The sequence below is a fragment of the Fusarium vanettenii genome, assembly GCF_000151355.1.
Source record: "Fusarium vanettenii 77-13-4 chromosome 6 genomic scaffold NECHAsca_20_chr6_4_0, whole genome shotgun sequence".
Classification (NCBI taxonomy): domain Eukaryota; kingdom Fungi; phylum Ascomycota; class Sordariomycetes; order Hypocreales; family Nectriaceae; genus Fusarium; species Fusarium vanettenii.
The window spans coordinates 849,839-875,355 of NW_003315865.1; the positions used below are offsets into that span (position 1 = coordinate 849,839).

Here is a 25,517-nt window from a genome sequence, read left to right on the forward strand (position 1 = left end):
CTCCGTCGCCCGAGAGACATTGTGTCAGTCAGACACACACTTACGCACGCTCAAGACATCAGCGCTATAATTGGAGGAGGCATTACGTACGATACGATAAGACACCAAAATATCAACAGAAAAAAGTGTATTAAGCTCCGGGTCATAGCGATAAATGTGATCAAAACATAACTCAAGTTAATCCGCTCATCCAGACACCCCCATTGATTGACAATGCCCAGTCAGTAATAATTGTACAAAACGAAATCCCTTCATAGGTCTCTTCATAGCTAAATGTCCGTTCGGTTCGTAGATAATAGATACCACTTCACTTGTCTTGCTTTTGGGCCTCGGCGTACGCCTTGACCTTTGCCTCGCCCAACTCCATCCACTCGTTGCAGTTCTTCTGGTTGTCCGCCATCAGCTTCTTGTTCAGGTCCCGGACCTTTTGTCTTCGCTTGATGAAGCCGTCCTTGTCGGCAATGACGCGCTCAATCGTGTCCATCTCTCCCTCACCGGGTCGGGCGACCCATGTAACCTCCTTGGGGAGATAAGTGTAGGCGTTGAGGAGCTCCTCGTTCGCGACGATGGGCGCTCCGGCGATCAGGGAAGCGGGGATGGTGGAGGACGCCTTGCGATCGTAGTAGGTATCGGAGGCGAAGCCAGGAATGATGGAGAAGGAGCGCGAAAGGAGAGCGTAAAAGTCGGGGTAGGACAGGCCAGAGTCGAAGAAGATGTTGTTCTTAACATGCTCGGGCACCTCAGGTTTAGTGCCGTGTCCAATCACATGGAGCACCACCTCTTCAGGCTCATGGTCCTCGGTGGTCTCGTTGGCCTTGCGGATGACGGAGCCCAGGTGGTTGAAGATGCCGTTGTAGTCGCGACGACCAGAGGAGTAATCACCCTGCATGGCGAGAGAGATGGCATCGTCGGGGTTGGTCTCGGGGACTTCGACGGGGTACACGGGGGGAATGACTCGGGTGGTGAGGTTGGCGACCGAGTGCCACTTGGGGACGGTCTCCTTGACGAGGAAGTCGAGGGTGTGCTGGCTCAGGCCGACAAAGTCAACCAGGCCGCGCTCAGCCCATCCGCGGACGGTCGAGACATACTTGCCCTGGGCCCAGCGGTCGGCGTGGTGGATAGTGCAGAAGAGGAATGTCTCGCCGTGGTTGAGAAGATCGACGACGGGATCGGTACCACGGTCCAGGTCAAACTCGCACGTCGTCGAGACGAGGATATGAGGTCGGGGATCGGAGGTCATGGCGCCCGCAAACTTGTCGAACTTGTTGATGGTGACATTGGCAGCGAGGGTAAAGTTGTCCATGATCTCGCGCATGTTGAAGCGCTGGTTGGCAAAGTAGGCGTCGAGCTGCGAGTTCTCGTAGTTACCAAACGCGTGGAGCATGGCGGCGGCCACCTCGTCGTGAGTACCCGAGGACTCGACGAGGGCGATGCGCAGAGGCTCATCGCCCTTTCGACCCTTGTAGGTGCTCTTGCTGTTGCCCTTGTCGCTGCCCTTATCACCAGATCCCTTCCACGATGAGAGGACACCATCGTCGGTGGTGAAGGGGATGCGCCAGCTCTTGGGCGGGCTAGGAATGGATGACCAGGCATCATCTCTGAAGCTCACAAAGAAGATGACAACGGCGAGCAGAATCGCAAGCCATAGCAGCGAATAGAATCGCCGAGGAAGAGCGACGGCAGACATTTTGGGCTGCTGTGCTTTGATGAAAAGTGATGGTTTCAAAAGAGTGGACGATGATGTAGAAAACAGTCGAGCATCACGACCCCGACAGCGTAAGTTTGGCGAGAGACCCAAGTTTTTGGCAGAATTTCTTTGAGACAGTGCCAGAGGGGAAAGGGGTTAAAGTGATTGCCACCCAAACTTCCGATAGGGGGGCAGTGTCAGCGCTTAACTACATACTGTCAGACGGTGCCAGCGCCCGCCTCTGATAGGAGGGGATCCGAAGTAACAGCCAGCGAGTCCATTTTTTACTCTTCAGCGGCGCAGGCAACCACCTTCCCACCAGAATCCTTCTTTTCGGCACGGAGTTCCCCGTCATATGCAATACTGGGGGCGAAGGCGATAGTGTTTTTCTCGCTCTTGGTGAGCTATCGCTGACAAAAGTCTAGCGGCGTCAATCTATCTCCGACCTACCAATTCAAATTGATCAGACACGCCCCCCCTGAGCTAGAAGCTAAAGATCAAACATTGGAAATAAGCCAATATTTAAGCCTATGTACTTGACGCGATTGAATGGCAAAGAGGCATCGTTGCGTTGCAGTCAAGGTCCAGCTGGGCGAGAGAGTGGATTAATAGTCCTCCACCTCCAATCTCTCAGCCAAGGAAAAGCCCTTGCAGCCACCTCCTTTAACCGCCATTCTCCACGTGACATGACCTTGGCATTGGTCGCAAGCTCATGGAGACATTGTTTCAGCCAGGGGTGGTAGTTCCAGCGGCCGACGATCACTTCTGTCGCAAACCAACGGGGCAGGGCATGGCTCGGTGAGTTTAGAGATGGAGCCAAGATCAACAACGTGTCCGGAAAAGGAGATGGTGATGTTCCCGCATATCTTGCCAAAAGTGAAACCGGACCGGGGGGGAGGCGGTCAATCCGCAACTGTTGGAGTCTCGACGTCACATGTCTCTGTTTCCATGTCGAGAGACAATGAGGTGATGGATTCTTTATCGCCTGCCCATTGTCCAGAGAATGCTGAGACTCAATGGGGTGGTAGTAGTGAACAATGCAGTGAACAATGATTGATAACGTCTTTATCATTATCTGTCTGTCTGTCTCTGCTGTACAGCTCAACGCTGGTCTATGGCGATGCTTTCTGCTCGTCTTTACCTGACCTTGAAAGAACAAAGAAAATAAAAGGAGGGTAAAAAGAAAAAATCTAGAGGCTGTAAACGATTAAAACAATGAGTTGACTCCGTTTGGTTTGCTCCCCATTTCCCCATTGCCAAGACCGCTGGAATGCCCCCAATCCAGAAAATGTGGTGGTTGTACGGAGGTCTATCTCAAAAGTTTTGTCCTGGCCCTCAAGCCACACAAATACACGAGCCAATCAGAGGCCATTTTCCAAGCACAGTTACATCGGTACTTATGGTCCTCTTTCTTTGCTTTTGAAGCCCCTATCTTCTAAGGATATAGCTCTCTAAGCTTCACTAGATTTCCCCCTGGGCTCCAATAGCCCTCCCTATAGCTTTAGGGAGTAAGTAACTGAAAAGATTTGCTCCAAAGTACCTCAGGTACCGACAGGGATAAGCGGCCTTGGCGCTATTAGCTCCTGGACAAAACTTTTGAGAGAGACCTCCGTAGTTGTAACAAGAAATAACCCCAGCCAGCTCGGGACCAACATGCAATTCTTTTTAATACACAACCGATGGACCAGCTTGTCAGATTACAAGGTGATACATGGAATCAAGCTTTTTAGGTCAAATCATGAACTTGGTTGGTTCAGCTCTTGCTCGAAAAACATGCGCGCCACGTCAAACGCCGAATGGATGCTCTTGGTGATGCGCGTGCATTTGCAGTCGCGCGTCCACGTGTTGTGAAAGTTGAGGTTCTTGCCCAGCTTGCTGTCCATCAGCACATGAGGCACTCCGATGACGGTCGACAGGATGTGGCCGTGCAGACGGTCCGTGATGACGAAGCGAGCCGATCCGAGGAGGTCGAAGCCGGCCATCGACTTGGCCCACGCTCGCTGGTTCTTGCCTCGCTCTCGGTTGTCCTTGTTGTCAATGTCGGGCGTCTCGGTAAACTTCCAGTCCACCTTGCGGTATGTGACGTTGCCCACGGCGCCGCCCAGGTCGATGCGGCCTTCACCAAAGGGGATCATGGCGGAGTCGCCCGCAGAGATCTCGGCGTCCTTTCTTGCAAGAATGAGGATGTCGTGGCTGGGAAACAGAGTTAGCGGCTGCAGTAGAAAAACACCGCCACGAGGATCTGCAAGGAACTCACGTCTTGGGCGTGTTGACTCGGAAGTCTGATCGGTTCCCCCACATAAAGGCGATATCCGGAATAAGATCGTTGTCAATACCATCGGTCTGGCCAAAGTTGTCAAGAAGCCAATCGTAGCTGGGCTTGTCACGGGCGGCAAGCTGAAGGTCGTGGTGCTTCTTGAAGGCGACGTGAGTAAGGTTGATCCTCTCGGGGTTGTTCATAAAGATGCTCTGAGGAAAGGCGCGGACGGAGACGTTGGTAAAGGTCGAGATCATCTTCATGCGCGACGGTTGGTCCTCCCAGTAGTAATCGTTAAAGTTGCCGCCGCCAGCCATGATGATGGCCGAGTGCGGGCGGTGCTCCTCGAGTCGGTTGCGAAACTTCTCCATGTCACATCCCTGATGCATGAAGCTGTAGCACCAATTGTCAGTATCTCCTCCGTGTATCGACGGCATGACAGCAGGGTCTTACCGGCAAGCTTCCATAGTCTCAATGCCGAGAATGCTGAGGAGGATCTGTTGGGCGGACCAGATGGCGGCATCTCCCTTGTTCTCGGTCTCGAGGTATCCCCAGATGTTGGCATAGCGAATACCCTTGAATCGCTTCTGGTAGGTCTGGATGATTCGCTGCTGAAGGTCGTTGACAAGGTCCTCGCAGCCGGCGGTTGGTGGCCTGGTCAGGTCGTACGAAATGTCCCTGTTGGGATCAACCTCCTCCTCTTCCTCCTCCTCGATGGGTGTAGGCGTTGGTGTCGCAGAGGCCTGGGTGGTGCTCCCTTTGGACCATAGCGAATCTGTGCTCGGTAGACTGGCCCTGAAGCTGTCGGGCGCCTGGTAAGACAGCAGCAGGACGAAGACAAACAGGACTGCAACCACGGCTAGCGCGATGCGTCCGAACCGGTTCATTACGGGCAACATGATGAAAAAAGAGAGTGAACACCCGGAAAACGTCACGGAAATCAAGAAAACTTGAGGGGTCAAAGTCGTAGCACTGACGGAGGAAACATTCCCTCTTTTCACTCTCGATCAGAAGGAGGGACCAGCGAGAGCACCCAGATAAAAGAATGGTCGATTCTAACCAAGACCACCAGCGCCACGCGCGCCCAGCCCACACACCCACGGATCCATGAATGGACCCCTGGCTCTAGTATGGATGTGGATGGGATGTGGATGTGCCATCCTCCAAGCCTTGGCCCATGGTCCATGACGGATTTCCTCTTCTTGGCAGGGATCGTTGTAGCCCCCTTTTCAACCGGTATACACACACCCCGTGCCTTTGCCCCGGTATTCGCATCATTCAAGATGCATTTAGCGCCAACTTACGCGGCACGGAAAGAGGCCACAGGTCACTTCCTTCTGCGGCTTTGGTGCAAACTGGGATAGACCAGGCTCTGTCACTGCCAAGCGCGGCCCCCCTTTTCTATATCCGAATTTCTCTATCCCTCGTCCTCCACCTTGGCCTCCATCCCACGTACGCGCTTTTGGCCTTGGAAGCCATCTTTTTTCCCTTCTTGTTTGGAGACCATCATCTGGTTCACCATCTGTTTCCCGTCCCTGCTCCCTTTGAACGACTGACTGTTGTTCGTCCGCTCGTTTCTGCCGATCGATCGCCCTGCCGAACCCCCTCGCCTGCCAATCCATCATGGCTGACAACAAGAAGAACGACGATTTCGTCGCTAATATGCCAGATAACGGCATCGGCGATGGTGACAAGGAGAATGATTCTCTCGTCGGTCGCGGCGCCGGTACCGATGCCATCCCGCCTCCTCCCACGGGCTTCTTGGCCAAGATCGAGAACAGCGGGCCATTCTCCATCATGGCCTACTGTGTTTCATCCATCAGCATGACCGTGGTGAACAAGTATGTCGTATCGGGTACTTCGTGGAATCTCACCTTCTTCTACCTCGCCATTCAGGTGCGTCCATCTCCATCCATTGCATCGCGCGCAATTCTAACTCGTCTAGTCCATTGTCTGCATCATCACCATCACAGCATGCAAGTACTTTGGTCTTATCAAGTCTCTCGCTCCCCTTGACCCTGAACGGATCAAGAAATGTACGTCCCCTTGGCCTTAGATGCACAAAGATGTGGCTTGCTAACGTGCGTCATGCATAGGGTACCCCATCTCGCTCGTCCTCGTTGGCATGATCTACACTAGCACCAGGGCCCTGCAGTACCTCTCGGTGCCTGTGTACACCATCTTCAAGAACCTGACCATCATCGCCATCGCCTATGGAGAGGTCCTCTGGTTCGGTGGTGCCGTCAGCCCCACCGCTCTCTCCGCCTTCGGTCTCATGGTCCTGAGCTCCATCGTCGCCGCCTGGGCCGATATCAAGAGCGCCATGTCGGGCGACTACAGCGCGACCGCTGGTGACAAAGATGCCCTCGCGACCCTCAACGCTGGCTACTTCTGGATGGCTATGAACGTCTTTTGCTCTGCCTCGTATGTTCTAGGCATGCGCAAGGTTATCAAGAAGATGAACTTTAAGGACTGGGACTGTATGTTTATCCCCCTTGGCCCTGTTGACGCACAAGGTCGAAACGTTGCTAACTATTACTGCAGCCATGTACTACAACAACCTCCTCACCATCCCCGTCCTTGTTATCTGCTCGCTCCTCACCGAGGACTGGTCCAGCGCCAACTTTGCCAAGAACTTCCCCGAGGAGTATCGCAACCGCATCACGATCGGCATCATCTACTCTGGCGTGGCCGCCATCTTCATCTCGTACTGCACTGCTTGGTGTATCCGTGTCACCTCGTCCACCACCTACTCCATGGTCGGTGCTCTGAACAAGCTGCCCATTGCCATCAGCGGCCTCATCTTCTTCGCCGCCCCCGTCACCGTCGGCAGCGTTTCTGCCATCTTCCTCGGTTTCGTCAGTGGTCTCGTCTACACCTGGTCCAAGGTCAAGGAGTCTGAGGCCAAGAAGAACTCTCTCCCTACCGCTGAGAACCGAGACTCGTCAAAGTAAAATTTGACAATTCATGACAACGACTCGCCCAACATCAATTAGATGAGCACAACCCTACGCGGGGCTTCCAATTCGAGTCTTTTCGCTTGTAGACTCAAAACGACGAATGGTGCATCCGGCGAGGTGCACGACGATAATGTAGACAATTTTGTAACAATGTCATAGAATCATAGCTTGCAATCTTTGAAGGAGGGGGCAAGGGCAGTAATCTTTTTAAAGCGTCTATAGATATGAATTGTATAGAAGTCTTGTTTCCATGAATCTTTTAGTTTCTTCTGCTTCATCCAAGTCTGCCTCTTGACAGGACCCTTGCTTGTTCATCGATCGTCATGACAGATGTCACCACGCTCGAGCCTCAAGTTGACATGACGTCTATTCTAGAAGAAGAAACGAACGGGCTTGAAACTAGGACAACAGACCCTGACATCCGATAGGGCCTAGTCAAGATCAGCTCCGGCTTTTCACTCCGAAGTTGCACAAGATGGCGTCCGTCAGCACATCTGACATTGATCGGGCTCTGATACAGCGCAAGTAAGCTGGATTCCGTAAGCCCGGCTCATACTCGCACTCTATCTCCAACACAAACCATGCACAAAACGGTCCACCTTGAAGGCTTGAACCTCAACATCACACCCCCTATTTCCTGCATCGCCCCGGGGAGGCCTGGCTTCCGCTAAGGCTGAGACTAGCGAAAAAGAACGCCATCTCATAAGCTTACGGCTCTGGACCCGAAAAATATCTCCTCGAGCGGGTTAAGAGAAAATGGGACGCTGCAGGAATCATACTCTTGAGGGTAACTCTTCAGACAGGGTAAAAAATGATATGATAGCAATTAAAGAAGACAGTGTTTCTTATCAGAATAATTGTATTGTTTTAGAATTGTTATATAATTATCACAAGTTGAGCGGCCTTCAAGTTCAGTCAATCCTACACTCATTCATTTCTTGGCCCCGTTTGAGGCATAAGGGGGTGTTTTTTTGTCTGTCACTCACCTTTCGTGACTGGGCGTCTCATCAGAAAGAGAAAAGAGGCGCTGACCCCCTTTTTTTAGATGTCGCTTCGAACTGTGGCGCATGTGCCATGGACGGTTACTGTACGAGAAGAGCAGTTGGTTATGCCTCGGCTGACTTCCATGATGTGATAGTCTAGAACTTTTTTCAGCCCGCATGCTCGCTACTGTTAACTTGTTGGTTCAGCTCGCATTGGATTCCACATGAGGAGTATCCATCGTTGTATACGAGGCGTTTATACGGGGTTTTGCATTTCAATGGTCGTGTTCAATGGGTCGACTCCGTTGCTTCTACCAACCAACCAAGCCTTGATACACCCCCTCCTAGCTCATCTACACGAGTCGATATGTGCTTTCACCGTTCCTTGCATGAGAACTGCCACGTGAAAGCCAAGGCCTCAACTAAACGCTCCCAAGCCGCCTAGCAGTTCTGAAATGGAAAATGGTAGTGTGACGGACCAGGCCTCGCAACGTCGGGTGTGACTTAACTAAACCAAACAATTGCCATTGCCTCTATCAAAATCCATCTTGTTGTATCAGATCTCATTATGCGCCGTGCCATGCCGTTCAATCAATGACAGGTCACCCTTGAACCTGTCTTCTACATTTTATCCTTCCATCGTTTACCGCACATCCCATGAGTTCACTCCATGATAAAGACACCAATGTCTCTTTACTCAGAGAAATCAGACGCTGATGGTCCTGAACACGCTAAACTCCTCTCCAGTAGCCACCAAGCTACCCGTGATCTGAGGGTGCCAGTGAACCTCTTTGGCGTCTTTGAGGTAGTGCACAAACAGCAGCTGAGGCGGCACATCCTTGACACCAGCAGTGTCCTTGCTCTCTTCGTCATCCAGCTCGACGGCAAGATCCCACAGCGTAACCGTGTTGTCGCCGGCGGCCACGGCAACGATGGAGTCGTCGGTCGGATGCCACTCGACGCTGGTGATCTGCTCCTTGTGGAAGTTGAAGCTGGCGATGGGCTGCGGCTTGTCCGAGCTGGCCTTCCACTGCCGGAGGTCCCACACGCCCCAGACACCATCGTCGGCGCCAGAGGCGAGCAGGTGCGACGTCTGACGGGACCACGACATGACGTTGACGTCGACGTTGGACACCTGCATCGTGATGGCGGGCTTGCGAGACTTGGATCGGACGTCCCACACGCGGATGGTGCCGTCGCTCGAGGCGGAAGCAAACACAGATTGCTCAGAAGGCGACCATTGCAGTTCCTCGACGCTGCTCGTGTGGCCTTGGAAGGCCCGGTTGTCTGTGACCCAGCCGCCTCCGTCGGTGCGAGTCGTCACGTAGATGAGGCCGTCGTTGTCGCCGGTCAGCAGCTTGCCGCCGGGGATCATGGGGGACCAGTCGAGGGCGTAACCCTCGCTCTTGTGCGCGCGGACGGTAGAGATGGGCTTGTTCTGCTGGGGGGTGATGGTGGTTCCGGGGTTGTCGAACGAGGCGAGGTGAGGGGTGATGTCGTGGATGAAGACGTTGGTAGACTCGGTCATGGTCGCCGTAAGTGTAGTTCCAGGTCGTCCAGCTTCTTGGCTGGGGATCTGATGGGCGCGGATACGGTTGGTGGTCGAGTTGAGAGGAATTGACTTGCTCTCAAGGATAGGGTCAGAGTCCTCGTCGTCATCGTCCTCCGAGTCGGAACCCTCGTCGCCACGGTCCATCTTGCTCAATCCACTAAACTTCATCACCATGATCTGGTTGTCAGATGCCTTGGCGTTCTCGGCTTGAGTACCAGCGACGGTGTACATGGTGGCAGGGTATGCCTTGCGATTGTCGCCGAGGCCATCGCGCACGATATCGAAGGACAGGCAGGGCCATGGGGTGCTGAGGTTGTGCAGCATCTCGTAGGTAGTCAGATCGGGAGCGAGGGTCTGGCCGGGCTCGAGTTTGCTTCTGCCGACGATAAAGGTTCCTTGGTCTTGGTCGACGTCCATTGCGTCTGCAGTCAAGCTGTTAGTGATGGTGTTCCTCGTAGTAGCTCCAGTATCTTCCACACTTACCCTTCTCTTCAGCCTCGCGCTCAGCATCAGGTCTTCCATCGACACCAGCCTCAAGAATCTCGTCCTCGCTCTCAAACTCATCCTCAAATTCGTCCTCAAACTCGCCCATATCCTTGGTGTTGTCATCGACATCCATCTTCTCGGGACGGTCGCCGCCCTTGAGGGGCGCATCGCCAAGATCGGCGTCGGCGGTTCGCTTCGACATTGTGTATTCGTGTATTAAGATCTGGAAGGAGGTCGATAAATTGGTTCCTTATCGTGGTTGAAACTCAGATCCACGCGCCAAGATAAAAAAAAAAGTTGAATTTTGACGCCGTGCTTTGGTGCCCCTCCATCAACCCAGAGAAAAAAAATTTTGGGGACTGGCCAACCCCGCCATGACGCGGGGCATTAATCCCGGAGATTTTCCGTACAGAACTCGGTCATTGAAGACAAGGACAGCGAAAGACGCATTGAGGATGTTGTAGATGCGTGTTGAAGTCAACTATGAAGCTGCGATGCCCGATACATCGTTTTACTGTATTATCAACGATATCTTTTTGCAATGTTAATTAAACTAGCTGAATACGTCATCTCTTGAGTGTATTCCATCAAACAATTTGCAATACATCCTTGACTTACCCTAGGCTTGCTGATAAATTCAAGTCAAAGTTGGTCCCCGACACTCATCGTATTCGTTCACGTATTGTACAGTACAGTACCTCGAACCTCCAAGGTTCAGCTCAATTCACGTTTTTTTTTGCCTTGCATTAAACGAAAAGCTCCATAATTCCAAATCATTTCCAAAAAGCTTGCATATCCCTTGCAACGCCCCTCCAATCCGAGGCGGAGCTCTGTGCAAAATGTTTTGTCAGCATAATAGACCCAAACGGCACTCGGAGCGATGACGGAGACCCCCGCGTGGTCATGCACGAGAAGATTCCGAGACTCGTCCATGTCCGGGCCCGGGGATTGGATTGGATTCCATAGCGATTGTGTCATTTTGCTAGACTTATTCATCAGCCACCGACTCCCGAGGAGCCCACTAGAGACTACTAATCAATCAATCTATTCTTGCCCATTGTCTTTGAGATATATATAAGGGAACCCTCTTCGGAATACCAAGTGACCTACTCCACTTCTATCGCATTCAAAAAAGCTCAAACTCCATCACTACCCCTCCAAACTACAAACTCTCCCCCCCACCAAAACCCCTCACCAACAAACCAACAACCACAACAAAACCAAATCGCCCATCATGTCCGTCATCGAGCTCAAGAGCAAGGCCGAGTTCAACGAACTCATCAACAAGACCCCCTACGTCGCCATCCAGGCCCACGCCACCTGGTGCGGTCCTTGCAAGGCCATCTCCCCCTTCTACAACAAGCACGCCGACGCCCTCGCCATCCCCGACAAGTACGCTTTCGCCAAGTTTGACACCGACGACGTCCCCGACCTCGCCTTTGAGCTTGGTGTCCGATCCATCCCCGCCTTCTACTTCTTCAAGAACGGTGACAAGGACGAGAGCCTGGTCGGCCCTATCCCTCCCAAGCTGAAGACCCTCGTCGAGGGCTACGCTGCCGAGGCCAAGGGTGAGGCTGGCGAGAAGCCCGCCGAGGAGAAGCCCGCCGAGGAGGCCACCCTCAAGACCGACGAGAACTTCTAAGTGCTGTCAGCATCCATCGATGGACTTGGTGTCGGAGTAGCAAAAGGCGTCGAGGCGACGTCGCAAGGATACCCGCCTGCACGTCACGGGCAGAATAAATAATCAGGAGCAACTTGGCCATTACTGGTGCCGAGTGCTGAAGGAACATGACTGGGCTTGATAGAATATCGGCCAGTTCAATCTAAGGAAGAGCGTATACAGGAATAAAACAATTTCAAGTTCAAATAAGCTTTTGTACATCGTGAAACGTGGTGTCACACACATACTGCATACTATGTATTACAGACATTTCTACTTTTGTTGTTGCGGTTGTTGACGAAAACACTTCCCTTCGAAGAGCAAATGAGAACGACTATTAGAGAGGGAGTCAACTCAGGGCATTGGGCAGTCACCTCATACACCAATCGAGACAAAATTCTGGTCATCAATATTCATTCAATAAATCAAGAAAAGATTCGCTTGTGGCTACTTGTAAACCGTATAATCCAAGAGTGGTGCCGTGTCCCTTTGTGCTGTGTTCCTCCTCCAAATCTCATCTTCGACCCCTCTTCTATAAACCCCCTTTCTGGTACCCCTTTTTTGAACTGCCCCAATCCCGCCTGTGCAATACCCTCCCTAGACACCAAGACCTAGTCTGCTACTCGTACATGGGTCCACCCATCAGACGCCTATCCCAAATGGTATCTTGTCCTGGGTCGCAAGACAGGAGGGCAAGAAAAGAATCGAATAAAAGAGACAAGGAAATCAACGCTAACTCCTCCAAGATGCTGCTGAAAAGGAATGACTCCTGTATGCCGTGCTGAATCACCTGCTGCTCGGCCGTCTATATCAAGGTTCACGTGTTCGTCGTTTGTTGGCGTCCTCACTTCAGTATGACGGCTTGGCGACGGAATCTGCGGACTCGTCACTAATACGGCCGACACCCGAGTCCACCCGTTTCTTACTCGGTGTCAGGTAGTCTCGAGATTCCACTCGGTCGTCAAGCCCTCTCTTGAAGTCACCATTCGATGAGAGCCTCGACGTCAACATGGGCCCAGCCGACTTGCGCCGGTTAGCCACGTTCTCGGCTCGAAGTTGTCGGAAATCGCTGATGCCCAGACTCATCCGGGGAGTTGACCTATCCCCTCTGACACTCAGAAACTCGCTTCCTGAGCGAGTATGTCCTTGAGTCTGAGTACCGTTAGGACTCGATGGTGAGCTGAACCCTGTCGAATATCGTAGTCCTCCACGGCCTCCTCTCCATCGGTTCCAAAAGCCACCTTCGCCCTTGTCATCCTTGTCTGGGTCAGACGCGGGAATCAAGCTGAAGCTAGGTGTTGGTGGACTCGCGATTGTGTTCCTATTCCGATCTCGAGTCTGATCCCGAGTCTGATCCCTCGAGGCTCTGATTGTGGTGCGGTTCGACACAGTACTACCTGTCGGGCTCGCGGGGTTCTGGATTCGACTAACTGGGCTCGTAGGAATCTGGCTGCGGGCCATTGGGCTTGATGGGTTTTGGCTACGAGCGACTGGGCTCGACATATAAGGCTGCCTCCTCGCTTCTGATGCTAGATTGGCTGCTGAAGTGTTGAGCGGTGATTTACTCGGCTTGTTGGGTGACATCGATCGCTCGCTTCGCGTCGGTGTGGCATTCCAGTTATTTCTGCTGCCGTCAATATCCTGCCGCCAGTTGTTGATCATATCAGTAGCGTGCTGGAGTTGGACCGGGTTGGGTCCAGCAAGGTTGAGTGAACCGCGCCTTGAGTGAACACGACTGCTGGCGGTAGTCCTCGACATGATACTACTACTCCTGCCGACACCTGAGAGACGGTTGGAGAGCTTGGAACCTGTCTCCCATAGTCCTTGTTGTCGCTTGTGGTAAGCGCAGTCCTGTCGAAACACCTTGATCTTCCCCGTCCTATCAGTGGTGACGATGATATTCCCATCAAGGTGTCTCGAACGCTCAATGTACGCGGGGCTCTCCTCGGGTCGCTTGGTACTGGAAAGCGAGTCACCCTGGTCTTCCTCGGACAAGCCGGACTGGCTGTGTGTGCTCTCTTCAAGGCTTCGCAGAGTCACCGGTGGCGGGTTGCACAGATCGTAAACAGGATCTCCCGAGGCGCTCAGGAGTTGTCGGCTCTTCATCGGGGCTATCAAAGCGACAGTGACAACCTCTGGATGAGCGTCGAAAGACTCATAGGGCTGCTTGTCCCTGATTTCACCATCTTGAGAGAGCTTCCAGATGTACGCCCTACGATCCTCACTGCCGCTGATGACATACCTGGCATCGTCGCTGAACCGTGCGTGGATCTGGCTTGACTGACACTCAAAGCCCTTGTATTTAACTTGTATGACCTTGTCGTTGAGGTGGTAGACTCGGATCCGCGAATCGTTGGAAGTGATGAGGACCTTGACTCTTCCAGCTTCAGGGCCATCTAGTATGGTTATCGTCCGGATGCCGGTAATCTTGCTGCCCTTCGCATTCCTGCCACGTGAGGATCGCACATGGATCTGATTTTGAAGCTTGAGGCCTTCGGTGGCATAAAAAGTGCACAAGCCGCTCAGGACACCACAGATAGCAGTCTTGCCATCTGGGGTAAACGCGACTGCTGTAATGAACTCCCCAGCCGCAGCCTGGAACGCAACGTTCTTATCAGGGATACTCCAGAGCCGTAGCTGCGCGTCCATGGATCCAGCCAGGAAAAAGCGGTCGTCTGTGGGGTGAAAGGCTATCGATGTGACAACATCCTTGTGAACGAATGTGCACAGACAGTCACTTCTGCTCATATGCCACAGCTTTACCACCTTGTCCATAGACGACGAAAGCAAAAAGTTGTTCTTGCTCCAGCTGAGGGCAAGAACCTCTCCCTTGTGCCCCCGGAACTCCCGGATAGGCTTTGTCCGGAAGACGGGAGCGCTCAGTTTCTCGCCAGCGGTGCCATCGAGTGCCTCCTCTTCCTCGTGAGCCTTCCGCTCCTCTGGAGTAGAGATGACTGCAAAGACACGGACGATTTGGTCCTTTCCTGCGACAGCCAGGTATCGCCCGTCCAAGCTCCACTCGGCAGCCCAGATAGCATCACCTCCTTTGAGAATCTTGCTTCCAACTGCTGTCGTTATACGGCCATGCGGCTCTCCGGGTTTGCGGCTCGTGGCGCTAAGCTCTTGGGCAAGGAACAGATGGTTGAATTCCTTGTCCTTCTTGTTGTGCGCTTTGACGCGGATGTAACGAGGGGGTTCCTTGTAGAGGGGGATATATCCTCCACCAGCGCCGATGACAGATGTGAGGGCTCTGGCGTATGTGCCATCGGTTCGCAGTTCACCCACGTCCGAATCGGAGTCCTGCAGGCCGTCGTCCTTCCTCCAGCTTCCGCGCATTCCCAGTCGACTAAGGAAAGATGGTCCTTTCCTATTAAACCATGAGCTTGACACACGACATTCAACCTGTAAGTATATGCGCACCGTCGATCTCTGCTAGAATCCTGAAGGTTGCCCTGCGACTGACTAAGTTCGGAGTCTTGTCTCTGGATATTGTCCGCTGAAGTATTATCAGACCGGCCTGGGTTTCGAAGTCGTTGGGCAATGGAAGGTTCGGCGGGGGTGCTGTTAGTTCTCTCGTATATTTGCTGTGTAAGTGTATTAGCTGTGAGCTCTCTCTAGCCCAACTGACAAAACCGAGGCTACCAACCTTGCTCAAAGGATCAAGACCAGCGTTGGATGTGGGATTCGGGGTAGCCGACTTGACCGATGCTTTGGCGTCCTTGGTTCCTTTTGCATTCTGAAGAGAGCTTGATAGAGATGATTGTGTTGTCGAGATCCTGCTCGAGCGGGTTTCTTGGGACGTGACAATGGCACCTAAGGTCGGGCTGTCAGCTTACATGACAACACAGAGGTCTAGTAGACTAGATCGCGTGCAATGAGATTTGAGGCGCCCAAGGCCTGTCATGACCCAGCTCCCGGGTCCAGATGGACGAATGGCAAGGCATTGCAGGCACAACCCAGCAGCGGGGCGAAGAGGAATTCCAACGATGCATATAGAGAGGGACGGAGAGAGGTCGGGATGGTTACATACCTTGGGAGTCAGAAAGGGCGGCAAGGCTCTGACGACGAGTCTGAGGTGCTGATTCGGATGTATTGGATATGGCATGCGAGTTGCGCCTGGAGATCAATTCGCCATCACCCCTCACAGCAGGGGAAGACTTTGAGGTAGCCATCTCCCATGCTGTGTGGGCAGTCAGGTCCTAAAGAATCTGTCTGAACGAGATGCATCGGGGTGCGCGGGCGGTCGGCCTCGCGCAACTTGTGGAAGTCCCCAGACCCGAACGAAGCGAGAGATGGTGGACTTGGCTGGCGGACTCGCGGACTCGTGGGGGGGCGTGAGATGGAGGGAGGTGGGCGTGGCGGGGACCGGGGGTAGCGAGTTCTGTGGATTCAATCCGAAGGGTCCGAGAGTAAAGAGCGAGATGAGGCTGGGCGGACAGCTTGCTGGATCAAGGTACCTGCGGGCTAAGACCGGCAGCTAGTTGGTGGGCTGGGCTGGCTGGTAACCAGGTAAGACGGTGTGGGCGTCACCTTGTGGGCGTTGCTGTGAGTCCCTCAGTGGATGTCCGTCCACTGTGCCTAGGTCCGTAGGCCTAGGACCAAAGTGCGAAGTAAGGGTGTTAGTTGGTCCGGGGGTTCCAGAGCTTTGTTTCTGGGCGTGTCAGACGGGTGGGTTTGACGAGGGAGTCGAGGGGCTAGCGACAGAAGAAACGATGGATGGCTTACAGGAGTGCGGCTGAAGCAAGGAGTCTTGGATCTTGTGTTAAAAAGGACGGCTAGCCAATGCGACTCGCATTCGCCGTTTAGGTGATGTTTAAGTAAACGAGAGCGAGTGAGGGTGCGAGCGAAGACGACGGGACCAGCTCGGGACAACAACCATGCGCTCTCGCTGCACCTCACTTCACACTTCACACTTCACAGCGCTGCAGCGTGGCCCTGGCGACCGGTGGGTTCCTGTCTGCGCTGAAAGCTGCCTGCTGAGATGAGTGGCGGTGGGTGGGCCTGGACGAGGGATGGAACCGTAATAGAGTCTAGTGGACGGAGCGCTGCGTAGAAGATGCTGGCGTCGGGACGGGTCTTTCTTTTTTTGGCGCGCGCGCGTGTGAAAAGGGTCGACTTGAGGAAAAAGGGGAGAGAAAAAAGGAGATAGATACCGTGATGCGATGTGTTGTCAGAGAAGAGATGAAGAGGGGGTGTTGTGAGGGAGCCAGTGAGCACCACCAGACTGAGGCGTCGGGCACGAGGATGATGAAGATGATGGAGAATGGTCAAAAGAGGGCTGATATGAGTGGACGACGACCGACAATGGTGGGTGCAGCTGATCTGATGGATGCCGTCAGCAACTCGATACGCGGGCATGCGAGAGTACAGGTACAAGAGTCGCAGCGAGGCTCAATGCTCAATGCCTTGCCATGTGCTAGAGACTCTTGACTGGAGACTGTGAGGATGGAGGGTAGGATTCACCACACCCTTCCCGGAAGTCGGCGGGGGTTTGGGGATCAGGGAAGGGAAAAAGCTGGGCATCCAGAGCGTGATGGATGCCGAATGAGGTAAGACGAGACCACACCAGAGTGAAGATCCGGCAAAGGAGAATGACATACCCGCTATTTCAAGGTACGGAAACGGTAGCAGCCCGTAGGGCAGATTCGAGATGTAGGGCTTGATCAAGCTAGACACCAAGCGTCCATATGGCTAGCTCTTTGAGTTCTGACTGAGCTATTGCATCTTGTGCAAGGTTATTGGAAGCTTTGTGCTGGCTGTGCTGTCTAGTCTCAGGGTGTGTTTGTGCTGTGCTCAGAAATAACTCCCAGTGTCATTGTTGGAGGCAAGCTGAAAGATCGACGACACAGCACGGCTGTCATCTATCAAAAAAAGTCAACGTTGCCCAGTCGGCCAGCCACGTCCAATGCGAACCGTTCGTTTCCGTGGCTCACCGCACTCTGGTCCATGGCCTGACTAGGTAGGTAGTGGTCCCCCCCAAAACATGGCACACTTCGTAAGTACCTACTTTGCCTTTTAATCCGCTGAATCACCGCATAAAAGGCTTATGATTATAAATCTAAGAACTTATAGAAACTTTAGAATATATTTTATTTATTTTATATTTTTATTTATTTATTTTAGTCTAAGTTACGTCTCTACAGCCTAGCAAAGGTCTCATTGCTGACTAACAGTGTACTATTTTTTTCTTGGTCTGGGTGCCCGACAAATAAGGCTTGGCGTGAACGCCGCTCTGGTGCGTCAAGGTTCATGTGGGAAATAAGGCGATGACATCTAGACCGCAAGTGCCAGCGCAGTTGCAATTGGAGGATCGTAAAACGGTGAATGCTGTCTCTTCAAGACATCCTGGCAACCGTTTGAGACATTGATAAAGTGTCTCGGTTGTTCAAGTCAACAATTCAACAGCATCAGGACAAAAGCCAAAGCCGTACAACCTCAAAGTTTGTTGATGTGAATGGATCGTGACACTGGCACTCCTCGACACCCCCAGCCTGCCAGTACTAAAAGCGGCACCAGGTTCAGGTACCCTCTCCACTGGAAGCCCGTCAATGGAAGGGTTACCGAATTCTTGGGGATGCATACGAGGCCGGGATGGCACCGATGGCAATGCGCGTGTCCATCCGCGTATTGAGTCCGAAATTCTCTTGGTGGAGACACATGTCGGTCTAGCCCGTATAACTAGTCCAAGACGTAGGCTACCATTCTGTATCAATCAATGAGGGGAAGGACGAAGGAATGGTGAGGGGATATTCCAGCCATCCTTGGACCACTCTGTGTGAGACAGATGCGCGACAGAGGGCATCACTAACAAGGCGACACAGAACTCACTAGCTTGGCTTGCGTATTCGATTCGCAAACGGACTAGGATCCGTATCCTCCCGCTTCCCTTCTAGGAAAAACCATCGCCGGTGCCTTGCGCTATCAAGATGGACTACGTCAGGACTTTCGTCGGCGCGGACGTATGTGCTCCGTAGAATCGCTGCAACACTGCACCGATCCTCCGCACAGAGCACACTGCACCGATCCATCGTCCGTAGGCAACGGAGAAAGCAAGGGGTGTGGTCTGGGCCTCAGGATCACCAACAAGCAAGACCGCATCGCAGCGCATCGCATCGCATCAAGCCGACGTCAGCCTCCTCCTGGCACTAACACGGCGACAAGGGCCCCCCCAGGTGACAAATAACAGCGTCGCAGGCGGCTTGAGATGGCATGATGACGTGACCGCCTCGACCTCGACGAGAACATCAGATGATAAGGCTGCACGGCACACGGAGATGAACAAGAGAACGAATGCGAAAACATGCACAAGGCAAATCCCGTCGGCGCTGAGATGCCGGTCTTGCATGGATCGATGTCTTGGCTGACTTGGTTGAAAAAAAGTTGATTCCAGCTAAGGGCCGAAAAACCTCATGGAACAATTCAAAATGCCGAGGCGAACTCAAAATGGCTCGCCTATTGGGCCATTAAAGTTAGGTAAGCGGGTTCCCGGCCACGTGAAAAGTGTCCGTCGGGCTTCAAGAAGGCTTCCATGGATGACAAAACTCCGCCGGCGCCGGGCAACGCCTATGCGGAGAATGGGTCCATGAGCAGAGTCATTCAAGACGATGCACGTTACAAAGCAGATATCAGCTTGCAGAGCAGAAAAAAAAACGAAGAAAAATCCCGCTAACTATAGCTACGGAGCGGGTAAGCTAAGCTGCAGACCATCATCCATCTTGCCCTCCTCCGCATCCGCGGACCACCAAACGGACAGTTGGCGTTGGCCGACCCAGATCCACCTGAGAGAAAGTTAGACTCGGCATGCCCACAAATCTTGAACGTGCATCCTGTTCTCAACTGTTCTACAGCGGAGATAGCTTGTTTACTCGTCCAGTCAAAACTCAGTCCGGCCACGGCTCTTGTTAAAAAGGGACGTTGTTAAAACCCCGCGGGCTTCAGCAAAGTCCGTCCGATCGGCCATTGTCAACTACCGATACCGATTCAACCCTGGTCCTAGACCCCCCAAGGTGTCACATCTCGGAACCCAAATCGAACCCTCGTCAACCCTGTTGCGGTGTCGTGCCTGGCTGAACGCCATACGGAAAGCAGCTGGTCATACTAACACATACCGTACCCAGCTTCAAACCGCATCCAGCTGTTGCTGTGCCTCCTTCAGCCAGCCAGCCTCGTCTTGGCCACGCAGTTCAACGGGTACACCCCACGCCGTTGTCAGATCCCTATTGAGAGATCCACGGGTTTTCCAGAGGTGGGCAAAAAACACACAACGACCACCTGCGTGTGCGGCTCTGTCCCAGACACGGGCCAACTCCTGTTCCTGTCTGACTTCTCGCTCTTCACAAGCCCACCGAGGTCCGAGGTCTGGGACCCAGTCAGCGGATTCCAAAGCAGCCACAAGAATAGCATCCATACCATCCCATCAAGATGAAGCTAGTCTCGCGCAAGGTCCCCAAGAATCTCGAGGAGGAGACCGTGTCTCTCCTCCCCGAGGATCCCGAAGATATGGTCAGCCGCCCCATTCCTCAAAGTCTGTTCCCCTTGTCTCCCCCCATCAGCATCCCTCGTGTCCCTTTCAATCTGCAAGCCCTGTCCTATCACCCCCTGGTTTCCCATCTCCCGTTTCCCGTTTCCCGTCTACCGATCGTCGACGACCCTTGTTGTATCTCTCTACCGTTACCCCTCCCCCTCTTTCACTATCACACCCTCACATTGGCATCAACTCATGATGCTAGTTTATGCCCGCTATGAACCTGATTCCTGCCCTGTATTCTCCCTACCACATGCCTCTAGTTTCAAGCCACTTCCCCTTCAAACACTGACCGCTCCCGCTCCCGTCCCGACGCCGTTCCGGCGCCTCATTCCACCTGGACAAGACATTACTAACATCCTTATCAGTGGCACGCATACAACCTCATCCTCCCTGGAGATATCATCCACGCTCACGCCATTCGGAAGGTCGTCACTACTTCCAACACGGGAAGCACGGCGTCTGAGCGCGTCCACACCGAGTTGGCCATCAAAGTCAAGTCCACGTTCTTTGATCCCGTCATCTCATCGCTCCGAGTCTCTGGCACTGTCACCGCCGAGAACCCCCATGTCACTCTGGGCTCCCATCACACGCTTGACCTTGAGGTTAACCGCCCCTTCACCATCATCAAGCCAGATGGCTGGGACTCGATCGCCAAAGCCACCCTCCAGGAGACCCTGTCGGATGACAAGGACGGCGCCGTAGCAGCCGTCGTCATGCAGGAAGGACTTGCCAACATCTGCCTCATCACCCAGTTCCGGACCGTCCTCAAGGTCCGTGTTGAGAGCGTGATCCCCAAGAAGCGTGATTTGGCGTCGGATCAGGATGCAGGTATGCGTCGCTTCTATGAGAAGACGCTGTCCACACTCCTGCGCACCATGGACTTTACGCAGTCTCGACCTCTGCTGCTGGCTAGTCCAGGCTTTGTGGCTGGTGACTTTAAGCAGTACATCGCCAACCAGGGACGAGACAAGGCCGACAAGGTCCTCACCGCCGTGGCCAAGCAGGCTACCGTGGTTCACGCCAACTCGGGTCATGTCCACAGTCTCAATGAGGTGCTCAAAAGCCCCGAGGTCCTAGCCAAGATGAAGGACATGAAATTTGCTCGTGAAACTCAGTACGTGGACCAATTCTTTGATATGCTCAAGCTGGATGACGGCCGCGCCTGGTACGGCACCTCGGCTGTCCAGAAAGCCGTCGACGATGGCGCAGTTGGACCAGGCGGTGGTGTCCTGTTGGTCAACAACTCGCTGTTCCGCAGTGAAGACCTCGCCACTCGCAAGAAGTATGTTGCTATGGTTGAGAAAGTCCGGAGTGACGGCGGCGAGGCAAGAATCCTGAGCAGTGACCATGAGAGCGGACAACGCTTGACCATGCTTGGTGATATCGCCGCTATTCTGAACTATCCGATGCTTGATCTTGACGACGACGACGATGCTGATGAACATGACGACGCTGAACCCGACAAGGAAAATAAACAAGAGATGCTAGATAGTGTCATATAGTTTAGTATTCAACTAATGATGTTACGTGTGTCCTCCGGTGCCAGACTATGTCAGTGCTATTACGGATTAATCATCATTCGGTGTTAAGCTTATCTCCTGGATCTTGACTCAAGAACTATAGTATTAATTGGCAGCTTCATGATGTTGAATACTCGTATTTTGTTGTTGGAACTTTTAGGAACTTTTCTTTGAACACTCATTGGTGATCTCATGCAGGCTCCCGCGTAATTATCTCCACCTCCTCACGTTAACTCCATCTTAACAACGTCAACTCGTCACCAAAAACACTATTTAAAGAGTGCAACTGCCCAGAGTCTAACATTGAAGCTCATAGCAATCCAAGTCGTGTATTAGTCTCTGCAACTCCCTCACCCGCAAAGTGTATGACCTCACTGTCTCAACCCCTCATTCCAGCGGCAAATACTGAGGATAGCTAGGAACCCCTCATGAGCCGCAAGATGGCATCGAAACTCGCCCTCAACTCTACTCGAAAGCTCAATTCGGGCTATGAGATTCCTCTTCTTGGATTTGGAGTATGCTGCACTGTTTCCTTTCTTTGGCCGCATGCTAACTCTGATGTTTAGGTCTATCAGACGTGAGCCTACCCTTGAGGGCTATATGCCATGGTTTCTAACTTGTCCAGTCCACTCGAACAAGCCACCGATGTCTGCAAGAGGGCTCTGGAAATAGGCTACCGCCATGTAAGTGTCCCATGGACCTTAAGCTATATATGTAGCTAAGTCTTCAAGATCGATTCCGCCTCTGCGTATCGTAACCAAGGCGAGAGCGCAGCGTCCATCTCTGCTTCTGGCATCCCTCGCTCGGAGGTCTTTTTCACTACAAAGATTCCCATGCGCAAGCTTCCTCTCGGCTATGAAAATGCCCACACACTGGTGAACACTGCGCTTGAGGAGACCAAGCTGGACTACCTTGACCTTGTTCTCATCCATGCACCCTACGGAGGACCTGACGCCCGCAAGGGTGCGTGGAAGGCCCTTGTCGAGTGTGTCGAGGCTGGAAAAGTGCGCTCCCTTGGCATCTCCAACTATGGTGTCCATCATCTAGACGAGCTCGAGGCATACATCAAAGAGCTGGAAGCGGAGCGGGGAGAGGGCAAGGGAGGCGTCATCTCAGTGGGTCAATGGGAACTTCATCCTTGGCTTACTAGGCCCGACATCGTCAAGTGGTGCCAAGACCGTAACATCGCTATTGAGGCGTACTGCCCTATTGTGCGAGGTGAACGCTTTGGCGAGCCCAAGATCAAGGCCCTCGCGGAGAAGTATGGCAAGACGGAGGCGCAGATCCTGCTCCGCTGGAGTCTACAGAGGGGCCTCGTTCCTCTGGTGAAGAGTGTTACGCCTTCGAGGATCCTGGAGAATACGCAGCTGTTTGACTTTGAGCTTACGGCGGAGGAAGTGGAGGATGTTGCAACGACCGATTACAGTCCTTGTGCTTGGGATCCGACTGTTGAGACTCTGGACAAGTAGGAGTTCTCAGATGTCATTGTGAACAGATTAAAGAAGTTCAGTGAAGTTTCAACACATATTTGATGATATTGAACATCTTTTCCGCTTCCTCCCTTCTTGATACTGGGGTAATAATGGCTAAAAGGGAAGCCCGTGCATTTGTTGTCTTGTTGATGGAGCCACGTGACCACGTTTCCACTTCGCGTCAACACCACCATCTTATCCCCCACTATCTATCGCGCTTCCTACCACCTCACGCCCACCACCCTCTATGCTCCGCCATTGCCTACCGAATCCCTAGATCAGATGTCTTTCAAACGTAAAAGATGGGTCAACGAACCTTTACCCTCATACCCAAGTTCCCGGGCCGAGAAGAATCCCCGGACACGCCACCTCTTCGACCTATGACCTCCAAACAAGTACGGAAGGCGTACAAATCGGCAAACAAGGGACCAAAACTCACTCGGGCCGAGATTTGGAAACAGGAGAAGGCGGAACAAGAGCGAATAAGGAAGGAGTTTGAGAAAGAAAAAGCGGCAGCAAAGGCGAAGATCCTCAGGGAGAAAAAGAAAGAGAAAGAGTTGGCGGAGAAGGCTGAGAAGCGCAAGAAAGGATTGCCGCTTGTGAATGTGCGGCCAAGCCAGGAGACGATTTCTTGGTTTGTTAGAGGGAATGGAAGCGCTAAGAAGAGGGATGCCAAAGGAAAGGATGTGAGGAACGACACGATCGAGGAAGAAGCGGAACCCCCAGAGACGACAATTGCAGACACGATCGACGAGGAACCGCAGCAACCTGCGAAGAGAGTGCGGACATTGGAGAGCATACAAGAGGATGAACAAGATACCCCAGATGTTGGAGCTGAAGCCATGACCGACGATGAAATGCGACGACCTTCTTCAAGCCCAAGGCGTGAAGACATGCAAGAAGTTGAAGAGGAATTGATGGAGGATAGAGGAGGAGCTTTGATCGCAAACAATTCACAACACCTTTTGGAAAACCCACCAAGAGCAGATGATATGTTGGATATGGACGATGAACTTGACGCGGATTTTGAGGAAGACTTGGCGTTGGAGCTGCTCGAGGACCTCGAAGCCGCGGCTGAGAAGGGATGTGATCAGAACTCCCCGGACAAAGACGAGACGACGCACGAATCTGCGCCAGGGATGAAAGTTGCGACCTCGGATCAAGATGCTAGTGCTGGAATACCCCTCGCGAATCGCTACGAAGAGGACCTCGGCCTCCACCGACCGAACCCCCCTTCAGTCAACTTCATCAAACCGGCCCTCCCCAATCGACTAGAGCGACCACCAGCATCACCCTCTCCATCACCTCCACGTCAAGCGCCCCCTATGAGTACGCAAGCGATCCTCTTTAACTTTGATGATTTCTTTCCATCATCTTCTCAACAAGCAAGGGAGCTCGAGGAAGATGATGACATTATACCCTCGGCACCGCCCCCTCTTTCGGCCATTGTTGAAGAAGAGGAAGAGGCTCTCGACGAAGAGCCTGAGAAACCCGCAGACCCTGACCCCTTACCATCTCTTGGACCACTCTCAGACTCACCCTCACCTCCGCTAAGACGATTCTTTACCTCTTCTGGATCGCACGAGCAAATGTCTTTGGCCTTGCATCGTAGCCGACGTACAGAAGCATTGGAGAAGATTCAGCAGCGCGAACGGGCGCGTGTTCAGGCTGGCATGGTAGCACGTGCTGAAGCTGAGAGCTCCAAGACCACCAGACCACCACAGTCGGCAAAGACTGTACCAAAGCCACAAAAGACATTTGAGAAGAACGCTGGAGGCTACAAACCGAGACCTCCTCAGATCCAAGCGCCTCCATTGCAGGAGAAGAAGAATCCTCCACATTACACAACAAACGAAAGGCACAACACGCCCATGACGACCAGACGTTTTGACCAACCCCCGAAAGAAGTGCAACGCGCTGAACCAACAAAGTCACCCACACTAAAGAACAACAAAGAGAACCAGAAACCACCACCCCAGCCGAGTTTTGGACCGAGTGCTTCGCAGGAGTCGTACGGCGGTGATTGGGTGGATGAGATTGCACTCGAACTGATGATATGATGATGAGACGGGTCTTTGTTGCCCACCAAACGATAAACGAGGGGAACAATTGTGACATGATATGCTATAAGATGGCATTGGAGAGATTAGGAGTTCGGGGATCAACATGGACGGCATACAGGAAGCATTGATTAGAGTCATTGGCATATCCCACTCGACGTGGGCAACGGGCGGTAACACCTGATTGTAGACCCCTTTACATAGCGACGGCGTTTGTTTGTATTACAATATTACTCTGTTTACCTGAGTTACCTGTACTCCATTATCCCTTGTTTTTGCCAGGAGATCGTACCCGCCCAGGTCGTAAAAGCCTGGATATCTTCACCAGAGTCGTTTAGAGATATCTCAACAAT

The 25,517-nt window shown here is 52.9% G+C and overlaps 9 protein-coding genes across 9 annotated transcripts; 5 read left to right on the top strand and 4 right to left on the bottom strand.

Annotated features, from left to right (window-relative positions):
• Nucleotides 1–112: 112 nt before the first annotated feature.
• Nucleotides 113–1,788, bottom strand: NECHADRAFT_100885 (uncharacterized protein). Its single transcript, XM_003045125.1, has one exon. The coding sequence runs from the start codon at nt 1,685–1,687 to the stop codon at nt 308–310; it is 1,380 nt and encodes a 459-aa protein (XP_003045171.1). The 5' UTR covers nt 1,688–1,788; the 3' UTR covers nt 113–307.
• A 1,286-nt stretch (nt 1,789–3,074) lies between these two features.
• Nucleotides 3,075–4,897, bottom strand: NECHADRAFT_61941 (uncharacterized protein). Its single transcript, XM_003045126.1, has 3 exons — nt 4,398–4,897; nt 3,945–4,337; nt 3,075–3,880 (listed from the first exon to the last, which is right to left on the bottom strand). Exons 1-3 carry the CDS (start codon nt 4,841–4,843, stop codon nt 3,424–3,426), a joined length of 1,296 nt encoding a protein of 431 aa, XP_003045172.1. The 5' UTR covers nt 4,844–4,897; the 3' UTR covers nt 3,075–3,423.
• Nucleotides 4,898–5,421: 524 nt separating this feature from the next.
• On the top strand, nt 5,422–7,154 carry NECHADRAFT_61944 (uncharacterized protein). Its single transcript, XM_003044714.1, has 4 exons — nt 5,422–5,840; nt 5,890–5,980; nt 6,041–6,424; nt 6,489–7,154. Exons 1-4 carry the CDS (start codon nt 5,568–5,570, stop codon nt 6,896–6,898), a joined length of 1,158 nt encoding a protein of 385 aa, XP_003044760.1. The 5' UTR covers nt 5,422–5,567; the 3' UTR covers nt 6,899–7,154.
• Nucleotides 7,155–8,395: 1,241 nt separating this feature from the next.
• On the bottom strand, nt 8,396–10,306 carry NECHADRAFT_100888 (uncharacterized protein). The gene is made up of 2 exons (XM_003045127.1): nt 9,923–10,306; nt 8,396–9,861 (listed from the first exon to the last, which is right to left on the bottom strand). The coding sequence occupies exons 1-2, from the start codon at nt 10,125–10,127 to the stop codon at nt 8,594–8,596; spliced, it is 1,473 nt and encodes a 490-aa protein (XP_003045173.1). The 5' UTR covers nt 10,128–10,306; the 3' UTR covers nt 8,396–8,593.
• An 853-nt stretch (nt 10,307–11,159) lies between these two features.
• NECHADRAFT_43322 (uncharacterized protein) lies at nt 11,160–11,567 on the top strand (the record flags this gene model as incomplete). The annotated part of the gene is made up of 1 exon (XM_003044715.1): nt 11,160–11,567. The coding sequence occupies one exon, from the start codon at nt 11,160–11,162 to the stop codon at nt 11,565–11,567; it is 408 nt and encodes a 135-aa protein (XP_003044761.1).
• A 415-nt stretch (nt 11,568–11,982) lies between these two features.
• On the bottom strand, nt 11,983–15,757 carry NECHADRAFT_100890 (uncharacterized protein; the record flags this gene model as incomplete). The annotated part of the gene is made up of 4 exons (XM_003045128.1): nt 11,983–14,952; nt 15,006–15,169; nt 15,232–15,398; nt 15,616–15,757. The coding sequence occupies 4 exons, from the start codon at nt 15,755–15,757 to the stop codon at nt 12,435–12,437; spliced, it is 2,991 nt and encodes a 996-aa protein (XP_003045174.1). The 3' UTR covers nt 11,983–12,434.
• Nucleotides 15,758–19,600: 3,843 nt separating this feature from the next.
• NECHADRAFT_104743 (uncharacterized protein) lies at nt 19,601–21,630 on the top strand. The gene is made up of 2 exons (XM_003044716.1): nt 19,601–20,087; nt 20,478–21,630. Exons 1-2 carry the CDS (start codon nt 20,007–20,009, stop codon nt 21,612–21,614), a joined length of 1,218 nt encoding a protein of 405 aa, XP_003044762.1. The 5' UTR covers nt 19,601–20,006; the 3' UTR covers nt 21,615–21,630.
• A 442-nt stretch (nt 21,631–22,072) lies between these two features.
• Nucleotides 22,073–23,101, top strand: NECHADRAFT_42924 (uncharacterized protein; the record flags this gene model as incomplete). The annotated part of the gene is made up of 4 exons (XM_003044717.1): nt 22,073–22,147; nt 22,199–22,209; nt 22,258–22,315; nt 22,364–23,101. 4 exons carry the CDS (start codon nt 22,073–22,075, stop codon nt 23,099–23,101), a joined length of 882 nt encoding a protein of 293 aa, XP_003044763.1.
• A 305-nt stretch (nt 23,102–23,406) lies between these two features.
• NECHADRAFT_94417 (uncharacterized protein) lies at nt 23,407–25,164 on the top strand (the record flags this gene model as incomplete). The annotated part of the gene is made up of 2 exons (XM_003044718.1): nt 23,407–23,989; nt 24,092–25,164. The coding sequence occupies 2 exons, from the start codon at nt 23,407–23,409 to the stop codon at nt 25,162–25,164; spliced, it is 1,656 nt and encodes a 551-aa protein (XP_003044764.1).
• Between the last annotated feature and the right edge of the window lie 353 nt (nt 25,165–25,517).

Coding starts and splice junctions, on each gene's coding strand:
- NECHADRAFT_104743 (XM_003044716.1), top strand. CDS start 20,007: ATGAAGCTAGTCTCGCGCAAGGTCCCCAAGAATCTCGAGGAGGAGACC. Junction 20,088..20,477: donor CCGAGGATCCCGAAGATATG/GTCAGCCGCCCC, acceptor CATCCTTATCAG/TGGCACGCATACAACCTCAT.
- NECHADRAFT_61941 (XM_003045126.1), bottom strand. CDS start 4,843: ATGTTGCCCGTAATGAACCGGTTCGGACGCATCGCGCTAGCCGTGGTT. Junction 4,338..4,397: donor GAGACTATGGAAGCTTGCCG/GTAAGACCCTGC, acceptor TTGGTGCTACAG/CTTCATGCATCAGGGATGTG. Junction 3,881..3,944: donor CGAGTCAACACGCCCAAGAC/GTGAGTTCCTTG, acceptor TCTGTTTCCCAG/CCACGACATCCTCATTCTTG.
- NECHADRAFT_100885 (XM_003045125.1), bottom strand. CDS start 1,687: ATGTCTGCCGTCGCTCTTCCTCGGCGATTCTATTCGCTGCTATGGCTT.
- NECHADRAFT_61944 (XM_003044714.1), top strand. CDS start 5,568: ATGGCTGACAACAAGAAGAACGACGATTTCGTCGCTAATATGCCAGAT. Junction 5,841..5,889: donor TCTTCTACCTCGCCATTCAG/GTGCGTCCATCT, acceptor TAACTCGTCTAG/TCCATTGTCTGCATCATCAC. Junction 6,425..6,488: donor GAACTTTAAGGACTGGGACT/GTATGTTTATCC, acceptor CTATTACTGCAG/CCATGTACTACAACAACCTC.
- NECHADRAFT_100888 (XM_003045127.1), bottom strand. CDS start 10,127: ATGTCGAAGCGAACCGCCGACGCCGATCTTGGCGATGCGCCCCTCAAG. Junction 9,862..9,922: donor GCGCGAGGCTGAAGAGAAGG/GTAAGTGTGGAA, acceptor GCTTGACTGCAG/ACGCAATGGACGTCGACCAA.